General features: G+C 40.5%; 1 protein-coding gene across 2 annotated transcripts in view; it reads right to left on the reverse strand.

Annotated features, from left to right (window-relative positions):
* Nucleotides 1-442: 442 nt before the first annotated feature.
* The window catches only part of COLQ (collagen like tail subunit of asymmetric acetylcholinesterase), a 66,222-nt gene continuing 50,162 nt past the window's right edge, over nt 443-16,502 (reverse strand). Inside the window, exons 12-17 of one of the 2 annotated variants that reach the window (XM_034760719.1) lie at nt 13,409-13,505; nt 11,385-11,524; nt 7,574-7,693; nt 6,530-6,650; nt 4,179-4,281; nt 443-2,264 (exon numbers count right to left, since the gene is read on the reverse strand). In XM_034760719.1, coding sequence (XP_034616610.1) covers nt 2,195-2,264; nt 4,179-4,281; nt 6,530-6,650; nt 7,574-7,693; nt 11,385-11,524; nt 13,409-13,505 — 651 coding nt within the window. In that variant the 3' untranslated portion in view covers nt 443-2,194. Of the gene's footprint in view, nt 2,265-4,178; nt 4,282-6,529; nt 6,651-7,573; nt 7,694-11,384; nt 11,525-13,408; nt 13,506-16,502 lie in introns of those variants that run through there. The other variant, XM_034760720.1, reaches the window with a different exon arrangement.

Consider the following 16,502-nt stretch of genomic DNA (forward strand, 5'->3'; position numbering starts at 1 on the left):
GCAGAAGATAGTTAATATGGACCAAAGGCTGCTACAGATGTTTCAACTGTGAAATTCTATAAAGGAGTAGGTCCTATCAGACCCCCCAGTCCTGCATTGGGGATAATGTCTAGTGCTGCACTCTTTCTGCAGCGTGCCTCCCCATAAGAACATATGGCCAGCATTACTATGGCACTGTTGTAGCTTACACCATCAGCTTGTACCAACACAAAGCTTGCTTATATGAAGGTTAAATAGATGTTCTTCCACAGGATATAAGATGTTAAGGATAAGTACACAAACCACACAACTCTAACTATGATAATTTATTAACACTCTTGCTTAAAAAAATTGAAAGCAGGAAAGAAAAGAAAGACTGATCATAAGATCAATGAGCTGGACTACAAACAATATTGGCCTTGCCTCATAACAGCATAAATAATACAGGAAAGAGAGAGCCACAGAGAGTGAATTAACTGCCTTTATTTTTATGCCAGTGAATTCCAATATTACTATGGGCATGCAGAATTAAAGCCAAGTCTTCTACACGTGTGGTAAAAGATGTATATATTTGTTGGTTGTTTTAATGTATTATCATTGTAACATAATATCCACCTTTATTTAACCTTTACAGAAGTAACTGTATATATGAGAATTGTTGCAGTGCTATCACTGGTACATGTAACTCATGCATTTCAAACATTCACATACAGGATTTATGACAAAGCAGAAACAAGTGGCCCATATGAAAATGAGAACTGAGTGTGAGGCTTATAACCGTAAATTCCTTTGATTGCAAACTTGTTACATTTGCATGTAGCATATTCAATATTCTTCCCACATAAAATTTGCTCTTTAAACATCTACTAATAAACAAATACATAAATTACCCTGAATGCTATTTGAGTTCACATACCAACTTTTCTGAAAAATAAAAACAATATATATATATATCTATATATATAATCTATACAGCATATAGACTGAAGGAGAATCCATTAACACACTATTATGAGATTAGTCCTATAGAGATATGAAAATAAGGATATATACTCAATAGTACTGAACGCTAGACAAGAGTAGAAACAGACAGCAATGGATAGGACAGGAAATCTGGAGTGTAGAACTTGACCAAACAACTGATTAAGATCAGGTGGATGAGGAAAAGAACGGGGAAAGTAATGACCTCTGGTGTAGAAACCAAAGTGAAAGTGAACAACTAAAGGGCCACATTTTAATTTTCACAATAATTTTTATGCTATCTTGGGAAGCTCTAAATCTAAACCATCCTAGTCTATGTGGGATCAGTAATAACACAGAATACAGCCAGCTTGACAAAGGATAAGAAAATGAATTGTGTTAAATTTTTGCCTTCTTTTATAGTCTGATCTCCTTCTAGGAGACCATATTCCCTGGCCATTCCACAGTCTGTCCATCCAGTTTGGCCTTTGTGTTCAACAACTGTGGGCCCTGTATGAATCACTTGCATATGCATACATACACGCACACATACAAACACACATCTCTACGTATCTCAACTTCTTATCTATTGTATAAACGGTCAGTAAAGTCAATCAGTTCCTTTCCCTGATTTGCTGTCCTTAAAAACACTTACTGGACTGAATCCACCTGTAAGGGTTTTGGTTAATTTGTAGTCACTGAAACTATAATTCATGCGGCTACAACGCATATAAAGTTCACATTGTAGTAAAAGAGTATATAGTCTCTATAAACACCGCATCCAGGATATGCCTTGTGTTTATGTTGAGAAAGTCTAAAAACAAAAACCCTGAAGAGTTTGTATTTAGGTCTAACAGTGCTAAGTTGAGGTACTGTTGTCTTGTTACACAATATTCCTGTTTAGTGAAATTCAGTTTTCCAGTGGGTCTGGCGGTTCTGACAAAGAGCAGTTCCCATAGGCAGCCATGTGAAACACAAGTCTTATTGGCAAATGCTGTTTGACATTTTTCTGTTAAGACAGGATGCAGTGGTCCTATTTTCTTCCAGTCAGACTTATTAAAAAAAAAAACACATCTCAAAGAGCCATCAGCAGCATGATATTGTTTTTTCCCCCCACACAGAGGTTTTGTAGATTTCCCAGTCCATCTCAGATTGATGATAGTGTAGCACCTGGTGTTTCTGTTACATGTGGGATGCTACCCACTTTTGTTTTTTGTGTTTTGGATTTGAAAAAAATGCTACTTCCATTTTTCCTTCATGTGAAATACCGACACTGTGTAGAGTCAATATAACAATGAGAAGTACACCGTAATTTTCCATAAGACCTAAGACAAAAGAGAATGTGCATCAGTTGCAATGTATGAAATATTTGACCATTAATGCATTTTCTTTTCCTTTATAAATTTACAAATATTGGATATGGATTGACTGTGCCTAATTTGCTAGAACCCTTTAATATCCAAATTGCCAACACATTGTACATGGGCTCTGACAGTAACTTTCTGGAAGAATCAAGTCCATTCACATAAATATAATGACAAGAAACACCAACCACCAATACATCTGACAGCAAAACAGGGGTACAATTTCCAGCTATACTCTACATCATTCACCACTGCCAGTGAAGTTGATCCAGCAGAGTCCAATATACACTGGGGTAAAATTCAGGCCCTATTGAAGTCAATGGGAATTTTTCTAATCCTACTTCCTCCACAAATTCATTGTATAATCGTAGGTAAATCACATAGGGCCTAATCCAAAACCCAATGAGGCAATGAATGTCTTTCTATTGATTTCAATAGACATTAGCTTGCGCCCTTAAATTCCAACCCTCAATTGTCCATTTCTGTAAAATAAGGATAACGATACATACACATCATGGTGAAGCACTTTGAAATACCTGGTGGAAAACACTATATAGGTGCCAAGTATTATTATGGTATCATGTGTGCGTGTGTAGGAGGCAGGAGAAATTGTCTTAGATTCATTGATTTCAATTGAGATGTGATGATTTATGCAAGCTAAAGCTCTGACCCTGAGATTTTTATGCAAATGCAATTTTGATGAGGGTTTTAAAAAAAGACGATTTAAATGATCTTTCACAGTCTAGGTATACATTGAAGCTGAGGTTTCTCATAAGTCACTAGTGGTTTTCAGTGTCTCCATTTTTACGGTACCCCAGCTTAAGACAATGAAAGCGGGACTGATTTTTCAGAAAGGAGTTGCCCAACACATTCTGAAAGCCAGACCCCTTGAAGACATCTCAAGTTGTCATCTAAAATTCAGGCACCCCAATAACTAGTCACTTTTGTAAACCTTGGCCTAAGCAATCGATCTTATCAAGCTGTGCAACCTCTTATTCTTTGACTGTTCCAGCAATTGCACTATGAGGATTAACACAACAGGCAGTTTGCAGAAATGTCCTGTGGTTTCTTATCCCTGTCAATTAGCACATTATAGTTTCACAAACTATGAGGACTCTGCGCATAATTTCATTTACAAATTAAATGTTTCCTGCTAGATAGTAATGATACCTGACAGTGAGATAGAGGTATGACTATTGGAGGTAAAATGCTGACCAGAGGAAGCCACTTACACAAATGCAGACCAGGCAAATCAACAATAAGCAGATGTTGCAATGAAGTATGCTGCCAAGCAGAATTACAGCTTTGCATTTGTTGTTTAATATTTTTTGCAGATAGTTCTGGTCTTTGAAAATGCCTGCACTAATATATGACTGACTGGTTCAGAATCAAAGGAATCCCAGATGGTAGACCCACAAGCTGGGCTCTTTCCCAGTAAAGGTGACATGCATAGGATGAAATTAGCTTTGTGCCTTTTTTTCCTTTCTTACCATGTAAATAACAGTGACCTTATTTTTACAGTAGAAATTCTGGACTTGCCTACTCTTGAAAATGTTATGAAAACTAGTCTAATGATAACATCAGAAAACCAGGAAAGCTGAGATTTTCCAACACATATTAACAGATTAAGGGCAATTATGCCCATATATGCAACATGTGTGTCCAACTCTCATTAACCACAATAGGAATCACATGCATGTAGCTGAGAGTTGAATTGAGCCTAAAACTCAATACAATACAGTTAGACTATATATGAATATAATTTCCAATTCATGCTTTAATAACCACACATGCTTTAGTGAAATACATTCTTGCAATATTCTTTTGTTTTTAGTGCTCAATCAAAAAATAAAATGAAGATAGGTTTGTCCATACCCAGGGAGATATGTTTTACATGTCAAATATCCAAAATCTTTTCCATCACAATCTTCTACTCCCTCATGTCGGTAGCCATCTCCACAGTAAGCATGGTGGCATCCTAATGAACATGCAAGAAAAGGGCACCTTCACAACTGAGACAACCAAGTCAAGGATGCAGGAAAGACAAGCAGGACCATATTATTAAGGGCACAACATGAAACAGGGAATCTAACTGGCATCATAGAAAGACTGCCCACTCAGAAAGGGCTGGTTGCTCTTCGTTATAAAGAATGTTCTTTGACTCAAATTTAAGTGATTAGGGAAAGGGATCGGTTTAGGTTAGACAGGGCTTTAGGAATTAACCAAAGGAAGGTACAGGAAGCATAAAATATGCTTAGGATAAATTTTGGGAGTTGGATTTTCAAAAGCACCTAAGTGACTTGGGAGCACAAATCCCATTGAAAACTGTGGGACTAGTGCTCCTAAATCATATAGGTGTTTTTGAAAATCCCAAACCGGCTCTCTCCTTGCCATCTCATAATATCCAAGTATATCTACTGAAAGTAGGTTCCCCTACACAAGGATGTGTTATGTAGACCTATTGTTTCTCCATAACACCAACAAAAAATAATCCCATGTATCTGTGTACAGTGACTGCCAATGCAATGTCAATATGCATGCAAGGTTACCCCAAGATGGGAGAGTGGAATTATTTCCTATTCCAAACTGCAGGAAATCAGCTATCCAAGTCAGTAGCAAAACTCCCATTGATTTAAGTGGGAGTAGGCCTTGACTAGGTCCATACTGTGGTATTCAGAGAGACCTTGGATTGGTAACTGTGAACCAACCTTGACTTTTTATGGCAATTGCTGTCTGTATCACTGTAATCATTTTTGGCTGGTCAATAACTGGCATTTGATTTTAAAGTCTGTGATTTTTCTAAGCATAACTTTAAAAGTTGAGACTATGTTCATTTAGCTGTGAGGCAAAAGTTAAAGGGAATTTAATCATTGTTAAGCGAACTACATTGATTAAACAAGCATGCAGAAGGGGTGGGGGGGAGTTGAGGATAATTATGAAAATTTGGTAATTTACTAATTGTTTATTTGTTAGAAGGCAGGGTGGTCTCTCCTGGAAATAACTCATTTATTGCACCAGCAGTCTATTTGTCAGAAATTGTTGCTTCTATATAAAGAACAATTAATCTGTTATACAATTAAATCAATCCAAAAGTTAGCTGTTTTCTTTTGATTCTGCCAAAGAAGAATCACTGGCAGAAGTACATAGCTCCACAAGAAGAAAGTAATGAATGTTTGTTTAGTTTTCATGGGTGCTTAGTTTTCAGCTTTTTAGACACATCAGTGTCATAACTGAATAGGGCTTTATTCACTGGAAACTACACTCAGTTTATAGCACGCTATAGTCATGTCATGGGTTTTCTGGGACAGAGTGTGCTCACAAAGAAAGGAGGTGGATGTACAAGGGACAAAAGAAGCTTGCATTTTTCAGAGTCAACAAACACTCATTCTGCATTGTGAAAAAGGCTCATCTCTCCTACGTTCTTCTGCTAAAAGTGACTAGAAAGTAGTGAAGAGTTGCTATGTCTGGGGCAGTGATGAAGGGCAGAGGTAGCTCTAAAGTTGTTCTCCATGTTTGTATATTATCATTCGGCCTCTGCTTTCAGTGACCAGCGAAATGAAAGCTAAGTTTACTTGGCATGAACCAGTCTTGGGTAGACCTAGAAGTGCACATATTGAGCCAAAATCTGATTCCACTGAAGTCAATGGCAAAACTGCAATTAATCTCAATGGGACCAGTATCTGACCCATTATTAATCCCTTCTAGCAGAAATAGGAACATTTGTGTCCCAATATCCTGGACAAATTCCCAGCTGGGTAATTAGATCTTGCTTACCTAAAATCCTCACCTGTAGCCTTAACTGGTTAGAGCAATCATCTCCACTTCCTGTCCTAAATGTTTGTATGATGCACTAACCTGTTTTGCACTCAAAATCCCAATGATTTCCATAGAAGTTCTGTATATAAATCAATTGCAGGATCAGGCCCTTTAAAAGACGTCTGTCATGTTCTAACTCAGAGGTGATTCCTGTTTGTGAAGTGTGAAAAGCATATTTGGGATCCTTTGAGATAAAAGGCTGCATACAAGTTATTATTTTGCCTAGAGTTTATAGCAACTTGCATGCCCGATCTACTCAAAATGCAGCTGTCATATCTTCCTTTTCGACATCGGTGTTCAGTTTGCAAACAGTCGCCTAAAGGTCCCACATAAGACATCATGGACTGCACATGTGATCGACATTATGGTTTGTTTAAAGAAAGAAATAACACTGCATAGATGTGACTTACTTATACAGTCATCTGTCACAATAGTATTGCCATCATCACATTCTTCCCCATCCTGGATGATGCCATCTCCACAGGTGCTGCCATCCTCTACAGGGTAATCCACAGGATAGAAAGGGGTAAGCTATCCAAATAAACACATAACAATTACCAGAACTGAACTATAAGTCTTGTTATCATTAAAAAGGTGAAGTGGGTGACAGAGATGGGTACAAGCCACATAGTTTGGATTCAAATGGGATCTTTGCCAAAGTTTGGGGCTTTCCAGGATTTGGTTTGGCCTACTATTGAGCCAGTTGGGAACCTGGGATCTGGATCAAAACTTCTTCAGGGTTTAGTGAATGTCTGAAAGTTTGGTTTGAGCCCACCTCCAGAGAGACATTTTTCAGGAAGTGTCAGTACAGCGGAACCTCTGGGAACTGCTTTACATTGTAACCAAGTATTCAGATCATGTTATTTCAGGGTGTGTACTAAAAGGGTCTCACACAGGGCCTGATTCAAAGCCCACAGAAGTCAACTTCAGTGAGCTTTGGATCAAACCCTCACAGCTGTGTGCAACTCAGTGGTTTTGGTTTGCAGGCGTTTGTACAAAACTTGTTTTTTTCACAACTTCTCATGAGTTATGGTTTTGTACAGGGTCCAAACACTCTGGCAAACCTGTTCAGTTTTGCCTTATGGGTCAAATACCAAAGCCTCTCTGCCACTCCAATACACCAAAACACAGCCCCAGTTTGTTCACCAGTTGGGCGAGGTTCACAGGGAGGTTTCCAAAACCTGAAACCATTAACAAATTAATACCGCCAATAGCTAAGACTCCTGTAAACAAGAATTCCAGAATTTTATTCAGTTCTGGCAGTGCTCCACTTTTTAGGAGAAATTTCCACAGAAAATAATTAGGTGCTAAAACACTGGAGAAAATGAGCATTTCCTTTGGTTTTAATTTTTCTTTATGAAATCCAAAGTTCAAAAGCACAAATCTTGTTTTTAAAATGGAACATAAATCTTCATGAAATCAGATGCCTTCTGAGACAATCATCATGTTTTTACCTGGATTGGAAGCCATCCAATGGTATCCTTGAAATACAGAGATCTCTGATCTCTTCGAAAGGCTAAAGCATTTTCAGTGTTCAGCCGGTCCAACTCCTCCTGATTGTTCACCACAAAAATCTGGGACACAGAAAATGAAATCACTGAGAATCCTTTCAAACAGCGTTTCAGTCATGGGGTCTAGTTTGCAGAGTTGACAAACAGCTCTACATATGTTGATAATCAAACAGAACAATTATTTAATAGATTGATTCCAAAAGCAGCACTGTATTCATAATACTATGCTGAAATGTAAACCCGTGCACTTCCAGGTCACCAAAGGACAACTATAATAGTTAAGAGAGTTGAGTTTTAAAGAGCTAGTGCCTCAATTTCCTAGGACCAAATTTTTTGAACTCAGCACAGCTAGTCCCACAACAATACTTGTGCAAGTCATTGCCTGTGCAGAAGCTCATGTACACAAATGGGTATTTGCAGGAGCAATTACAAAACACATGCATACAAAAGGGTTTTGGGGGATACATTGAGTGTGCCAACATTTCTTCATGCACATTCATTGCAAAATAAACAATTAATTGCATTGCTAGAGCCCCTACTTAGCTTTTATTACTTTGTTCAGACTTCACTGCATGGAAATCTGTACTTCTCTATATGTGGCTGTTTCTATCCAAAGCAAATTTTTTAATTGAATAGAAAAATTAGTTCAAAACTAGGAGAAATAGAATGTGCTGCTCCCTTCCCAAATTCTTTTATGTCTCAATCATTGAAATTTGGCAGCAAGAGGCATTAAGCTGTAATCTCTTCCTTTAGCAGTTTAATCAAATTAATTTTAGCAGGATTCAAAACATTTTTAAATTAAGAAAAAGTAAATGGAACGCATCTGAAGAAAATGGATTTAGTAACATAATGTCTGAGCCTGATTTCCACTAAGATAAACAGAACGAGTTCTTTTTAAAAAATCAAGGGTAATTTATTTTTACATCGCATGACAATAACCCAGGGCCCCTAACAAAACTCAGCATCATTAAAAGCAGCATTGAATAAAAATGCCTTCCATCAAATGAAGGACGACAGTGAAGACTAGAGTCTCCCTCCCCCACCAAGAGTTGAGTCTGCAACTGTCAAGCATTCGTAGTTTAAAGAGGAAGGCCCAACATGGTAGCTCTAACTTCAGTTGAAATCAAACGGCAGTTTTGTCTTCTCAGCAGCTACGGATTTGAACCCAGGAGCCACAGTTACAGAGACGAAGACTAAACCGTGGTTAATGACATGCAAACCTGAGCTGACACTTTATACAAAGCCAACAAAGGGTATGTCCACACTACGAAATTAGGTCGATTTAATATAAGTTGATTTTTTAGAAATCGATTTGATACAGTAGATTGTGTGTGTCCCCACTTAAGACCATTAAGACCATTAAGTCAGCGGAGTGCGTCCACAGTACCGAGGCTAGCGTAGCCTTTCGGAGCGTTGCACTGTGGGTGGCTATCCCACAGTCTCCGCCGCCCACTGGAATTCCGGGTTCAGCTCCCAATGCCTGATGGGGGCAAAAACATTGCTGCGGGTGGTTCTGGGTACATGTCATCAGCCCCCCCCCCATGAAAGCAACGGCAAAAAATCGTTTCTCGCCTTTTTTCCTGGGATGCCCATGCAGACGACATACCACGGCAAGCATGGAGCCCGCTCAGCTCACTGTCACCGTATGTCTCCTGGGTGCTGCTGGCAGACACGGTACTGCAGTGCTACACAGCAGCAGCTTCTTGCCCTTGCAAGTTAGCAAAGATGGTTAGCAGCCGTATTGTACTGTCTGCTGCTGTCTCCCGGTTCCTCCTGACCGGCCTCAGTGAGGTCGGTCGGGGGCTCCTGGGCAGACATGGGTGCTCCTGGCCGGCCTCAGTGAGGTCAGTCGGGGGTGCCTGGGCAGACATGGGTGCTCCTGGCCGGCCTCGGTGAGGTCAGTCGGGGGTGCCTGGGCAGACATGGGTGCTCTTGGCCGGCCTCGGTGAAGTCGGTTGGGGGCTCCTGGACATAAATGGGAGTGACTCCAGGTCATTCCCTTCTTTAAGTTTCGTCTAATGGAAATTCAGTCCTGTCTGGAATATCAGGCAAGCCTACCAAAGAACCAGAGAGGCAAACAGCCGCTCCGGGTCAGATCCCCAGACATCCCACTTCTATGATGAGCTGCATGCCATTCTAGGGGGTGCCCCCACCACTACCCCACCCCTGTGCTTCCCTCCTCCCCCACCCCTCCCAGACTACCTCAGCAGTTATTCCCTCATTTGTGTGATGAATTAATAAAGAATTCATGAATTTGAAACAATGACTTTATTGCCTCTGCAACTGGAGATCAAAGGGAGGAGGGGAGGGTGGTTGGCTTACAGGGAAGTAGAGTTAACCAAGGGAGCGGGTTTTCATCAAGGAGAAACAAACAGAACTTTCACACCGTAGCCTGGCCAGTCATGAAACTGGTTTTCAAAGCTTCTCTGATGCACGGCACACCCTGCTGCGCTCTTCTAATCGCCCTGGTGTCCGACTGTGCTTAATCATTTTGTCTTTTAGAATGGAGTTCTGATAACACGGATTCGTCTCCCCATACAGCGATCAAATCCAGTAACTCCCGTTTGGTCCATGCTGGAGCTCTTTTGCGATTCTGGGACTCTGTGGTCACCTGTGCCGATGAGCTCTGCATGGTCACCTGTGCTGATCAGCTCGCCATGGTGGACAAACAGGAAATGAAATTCAAAAGTTCGCGGGGCTTTTCCTGTCTACCTGGCCAGTGCATCTGAGTTGAGAGTGCTGTCCAGAGTGGTCACAATGGAGCACTGTGGGATAGCTCCCAGAGGCCAATACCGTCAAATTGCGTCCACACTACCCCAAATTCGACCCAGCAGGGTGGATTTCAGCGCTAATCCCCTCGTCTGGGAGGAGTACAGAAATCGATTATAAGAGCCCTTTAGGTCGACAAAAATGGCTTCGTCGTGTGGATGGGTGCAGGGTTAAATCAATCTAACGCTGCTAAATTCGACCTAAACTCGTAGTGTAGACCAGGGCAAAGAGCTCCCAGAATGGAGACGGCTTTGGGGATATTGGGTTGTGACATGCTGTGAAAGGAATGATGAATTGTAAATGTGAGTAGGTGTCACTGAATTATCCAGCTCTGGTTGGAATCCTGCTCATAATGAAACCTAGCAAGCCAGGCCAGGAGATCTCTCTCCTGGTCTTTTATGGGTGCATCTGTCTCAGCATGCCAATTTTATTTAGGTGATATAAGGGGACTTCAAGGGTGCACAAAGATGGCTTTGAAGAGGAGACATATAAGTGCAAACTTAAATCCAAATTCTTAACACTCAAGTGAGTAAGGACAAATGGAGTAAGCCAGCAGAATTGCCAAGGAGGGAGCATTGCTCAGCAGGCGGTGGGATGCAACCAATGACAACCCAGTTTTATTAGGATATGGCTTCCAAGATTGCCTTCTTTATCCAGTACCCATTAAAATATACTCAGGTAAGAGCAAATGTCTGCAATCCCAAAATAGGGAATCCTAGAAATGGGCTAAACCACATGTCCAAGACTGTGTTATTTCAAGACAGTCAATAGTATCCAAACACACCAAGTCTTGGAGCTTGTTATAGGATATAGGTCCTTCACCTAGACTGACTCTCAAGGTTTATATACTAGAAATAAAACTCTGAAGCACACTTATGACATTTAGACAAGTTCTCCCTTTGATCCAGAAGTTTGGCCAACACAGTGCCTTTAAAATCAAAGCGCTTAAAAATCATTTACTTAACCTCCTAACAAGCTGCCTTACCGCAGGGACTTTTGGATAGCTGTGTCCAATCATGGATTCCTCATAAGGTGGGATATTCACATTTTGTGGGGGTTTGCAGAGACATCTCCCTGGAGGTCCTGGAAGCCCTCTTTCCCCTTTTGGTCCTATTGTTAATTGTCCTAGGAAGCAAAATACCAGGCTGCCATGTTATGTCATTACTGTACAGAACACAAACCCAGCCTCAGAGGGGAACAGCTGAATGTGGACTACATAATACCTATATGCATCCGAAGAAGTGGGCTGTAGTCCACGAAAGCTTATGCTCTAATAAATTTGTTAGTCTCTAAGGTGCCACAAGTACTCCTGTTCTTCTTTTTGCAGATACAGACTAACACGGCTGCTACTCTGAAACCATACAGAATACCAGTAAGTTGAATTCACATCTGTCTAAGGTCTGGGTGCTGTGAGGTGCTGAGTTATCTCCCATAGACTTCACTGAGAGTTCAGGGAACTCATTGCTATGTGGGAGCAGATCTTAAGAGTACGTCTATTAACCATATGGGGAGGGACATCATCACAGGGTGGGGTTTTAGGATAATAACTCAAATTATTGGACCAAAAAGGTTTGGAATTAGCAAATCTGATATGCGCAGCTTTCTATGGGTGGAGTGGGACCTTTAAAATCTTGGTTGCCCTCCCAGCAGTATGGAGAAAACATCACTTTGAAATTTTCCAGCTGATTTAGTCTATGCTTAGGTGTTTCTTATTGGGGGACATCAGCTGTACGAAGATCCATTCCCAAACAGCCGCCAGCGCCATAAGTGTACTGTTTCCAAGCCACTGCAGAGAAGGTAACTCTCGCCCACTGAATAAGCCAAGAGGCGGCAAAGGGAAAGAGAAAACTGAGCAGATGAGCAGCAGCACAACCAGCTGGTGCTCATCTGGAACACTCTTGGTTTCCAGCCATTTTGTTTTTGTAAAAAAAAATTAAAAATGAACACCCTTTTTTATCCTTCATTATAAAATCATTAGGGAAAAAAAACTGACAGTTAAAATCAACTATTGCCGCCTCAGTATCAGATTCTGTGTTGTCCCACATGTCTAGCGTTTGTCTTCTCCAAAGAGAAAGAAATCTGCCTAGGGTTTGAGTGAATTCATATGCTTGAATTTGTATATTTTTCAATAATAAGGTTCTTCCTCCCTCCCCCAACCTCTGCCTTTATCTCCGCAATATACACAAAATGCAGAGACTGCAGGGGCATTTGCAGCACACATGAGAAGGAGAGAGAGACTCCTTTTCATCTCTCCCATCCCCCCCCACCTCCTCTCAGCTGTTATTATGGCATCAATTATATCTGATATGCTTCTCTTTTGCAGAGCAGTGCAGAGTGAGCCTGCACCATGTGATTAGAAGGATCAATCTTGCTTTGTAAGCTGGAACATTTTGAGGAGGAAGGCTCCTGTCTCCCAGGATCTACTATGAGGACTCATTAATCCTCCAAGGCTGCCATAGCTTTCCCTCTTCCTCAAGCCCATTACCACATGATGGGGTTTTAGGATAAGAACTTTCTCTCTATGCGTGCTGCAAATGCCTTTGTGCTCTCTGTCTTTTGGGTGTATGGCAGAGATTGGGGGAGGGAGGAAGAGTCTTATTACTGCACATTATACAAATTCACACAAATCCTAGGCAGCTTTGTTTCTCTTTGGAGATGAAAAAAACTAGACATGTGCCACAACAGAAAAGCTGATACCAAAGTTGCAATAGTTGATAATAACATTTAAGGGTCTTTAGGGAATCTTATGGGCCAGATTATCTGTTTTTATTTAAATATTAGAAACCAGAACAGATGCTTCAGAGGAAGTAGAACCAGCATAATGGACAATCATGGAACAACCTGCTCACAGGGGAAGTTTCTTCCTCAACCCAGGCAGCTTGCAACTGAACAACCGAAATGTCATGGACGTTTCTGTACCAATACCTGTTTAACAGCATGATACAGGCTAGGAGAGGGGGTGAGGGAGGGAAGATGGGGAAGATGACTGCTAAGAGTGGCCTCTCTTACCTGATACTGAAGGTCCTGGTGGACCTGGTTGACCCAAAGGACCAGGCCTGCCAGGTGGACCCATAATTCCAGCAGGTCCAATATCTCCCTTTTGTCCCTAGCATATGAAAAACATTCATTAATGACACAGCAAATTAGTATCTACTACATTTAACATAAAGAAAGCAGATTCCCCAGTGGAAACACATCCATCGTACACTTCATACCCACCATGCCTGGGGACACTGGAAGAGGAAACATACCTTATTCTCACACATGAATGAGGAGGAAAGTCCTATTGTGATTCTGCTCTGAGATCAGACTATGTAAAAGTGGCGCCATCTTTCTCAATAGATCTGTTCTCTGTGTGTAGTCAAAGTCATATCTGCTGATGTGAGTGACTGAAATTAGTTTTTACTGCTGTTAGCTATGCAGGAGGCAACGCAGAGTGAGCTGGATTCTACTGCTCCTTGTGCATCATCTATAGAATTGTTTACCAAATTCCAATCTATACTTGTGCAAACCCTTCGATGGTTGGGCTTGCGCTGAGGTGACTGAGGAGGCTATAATTTGCTGACAGTGGGGTTGTCCTGCAGCACTTTTATAACTGGTGATAATGCACAAGGAGGGAAGCTTGATTTTTGTTGCCTAGGCTGAATTTTCAGGGCTGGCAGAAAAAAAATCTTTTCACCTATAAATGGAGCAAATCTGACCTGGAATCAATGAGACACAATAAATGTGGAACCCCAGGATGCCATTTTTATTGTCACTTTTTGGGCAAGGGTTAATTTTTTTCAAAAGCCACTAAGTGACTTAGGAACCTAAGTCCTATTTATACAACTAATTTGGAGCTCGTGTCCTATTGACTTTCACTTAGGTCCATTTGAAAATTTTGCCCTAGGACTGCACAGCATCTGCCAGTTCTTTGCCTGTCTCTAGCCAGTACTGTCTCTTTCATAAGCTTTAAAAACACCCATGCAGATTTTAATACTTCCGTCAAAAAATAAAAAGAAATGCCAGTTAGAAAAATAGATCAAATCCAAATTTCTCAGAGACCCAGTCTCCTATTAGAAATGTTTTTGAATTTAATACGATAGTACTTATTTAAGATAGTTATATTTATCTTGTTATCTGTACAGTACCTGAGGTTTACGTTTCTCTCTCTCTCTTTTTTAAAACTGATCCAGAATTCCATGGTGCACCACTTAGTCCACGGTTTACATAACTGGTATGACCTTGATGCAACAAGACACACCATTTTGCATGGTAAAAACTGTATATACTGTATTAACTTTCCTTTAATCCCAAAGGTGATGAATTCCAATGAGGTGGTGTAATTCTAGGGTAACATGCGTTCAGAGAATAACGACAGGCCACTGCACGTCTTGTTTCAGAGTAACGGAGAGTACACATAGCCATGTATACTAAAATAATTTTGTGTTATATAATACTCTGTATCCCATGGATAACTTTAAATGTCATCTGCAGTATCTGTAGCCAGGGCCCATCCAGAATTAATGCAATATTTCACTTTGTTTAAATAATCGCTTTTTCACCAATGAACCTTAGTGTCCATGTGAATATTCATGTTGATGGTCAGTAATTGCTCACATTATGCAATGGGCACACAAAACTGGCAGAGCACAAGAATAAAAAATTGAGTAGCAACCAAGAAACTTCCTAGGAAACCTCCCTCCCCCTCAAAATGAATAAATGGCAGAGGAAATAAACTGTCATATACTGGACTGTCTGAGAGGTACTTGATTTCCATGTGCAATATACTGGATGAACAATCAACTAACGCTCCTTGCTCGATGAAGATAGAGCAAACCAGGACAATAATTTACACTTGAATGTCTTTTGCCTGGTTTCTTTTCACGAATCCCTACAGCACTTGGGAAAGCTCTTCTCAAAGACCAAATTTAATTTTCCTAGATGCAGGGAACCAACCCTCTAGAAGGGCCTTTTTCCAAGTAACACTATTCGCTCATGGCTGATATAAGACATTCTACCTTGTCAACATTGAAATCCTGGACTGGCTACTTAGTGTCAATTTCCATGTTGCAAAACTGAGGGAATGGCCCTTTTTATGTCAGTTTGGGAGCAGCAAGGCTGTGACTTCTGAGTTCCACAGTCTGCCTATCTTTTCAGAATGGATATGCTCCTGAAGACTCAGCACACAACTGAAGAAGCCAATGAGATAATCAAGATGGATCTCAGAATGGAACTGGAAGTAACACTTTCTTAATTTAGCTGCTATGCAGACATTTATACAGGGATGTCAGCTGTTTCAGGAGACAGGAAACAGCTCTGTGTGGGCGAAAGCTATCTTCTCTGTTTAACAAATAGCCATTTAAATACAGATTTCCCATTTAACACAAGCAACACGTATAACAGTCAGGCCAGCAAAGCCTTAAAATAATATTTTAAAGTTTTTTTAAAAAAAGAGAAAATAAAAATATCAGCGTAGTTGATCAACAACAAAGAGGGAAACCCAATTTTCAACCTTGGATACATAAGGTTAGTGCTCAAATTGACATTTAGACACTGAGAGAGTACTTGGATGCTAATGTCCAAACATGGGATTTTGACTCCTAATTTAGGGCCAGATTAAAGTACTCTTAATCATGCTGAATGGTACCTTACACCACAAGTACTCCTATAAATCAATGGGATTACTTATTGAGTAAAATACTACTTAATGTGACAAAGCTCCCAAGCTCAAAAACTGATAAGATCAAAAGTTACTGCAACTCCAAGTATTAAAGCAGAACTGTGAGCACTGTGCCTTCTCTCTATTTAGGCATCAGAGTTAACATCTGTGCCCGTTCCTTCTGGTGGCACAAATTAACATAGTGTAAGAAAGATGTCAGAGGGTACATAGCAACTTTTAAAAATTCACATCTGACAGGGCAAAATTCTTCTCTCTGTATCATGTGACAGACCTATTTTGCATATTCTGCACTTGGTTTGTATTCTATTTTTAGGATTAACCTTGCAAAAACTGGTATTTAAAAATTTCCCACATGGTAAGGCATTATCTCACATGGACTTATTCCTATTGGCACTGCACCACCAACAAATCAGACCAATGATTCAGATTTTCAGTGCTGGG

This window comes from Trachemys scripta, chromosome 2 (assembly GCF_013100865.1).
Source record: "Trachemys scripta elegans isolate TJP31775 chromosome 2, CAS_Tse_1.0, whole genome shotgun sequence".
Taxonomy (NCBI): domain Eukaryota; kingdom Metazoa; phylum Chordata; order Testudines; family Emydidae; genus Trachemys; species Trachemys scripta.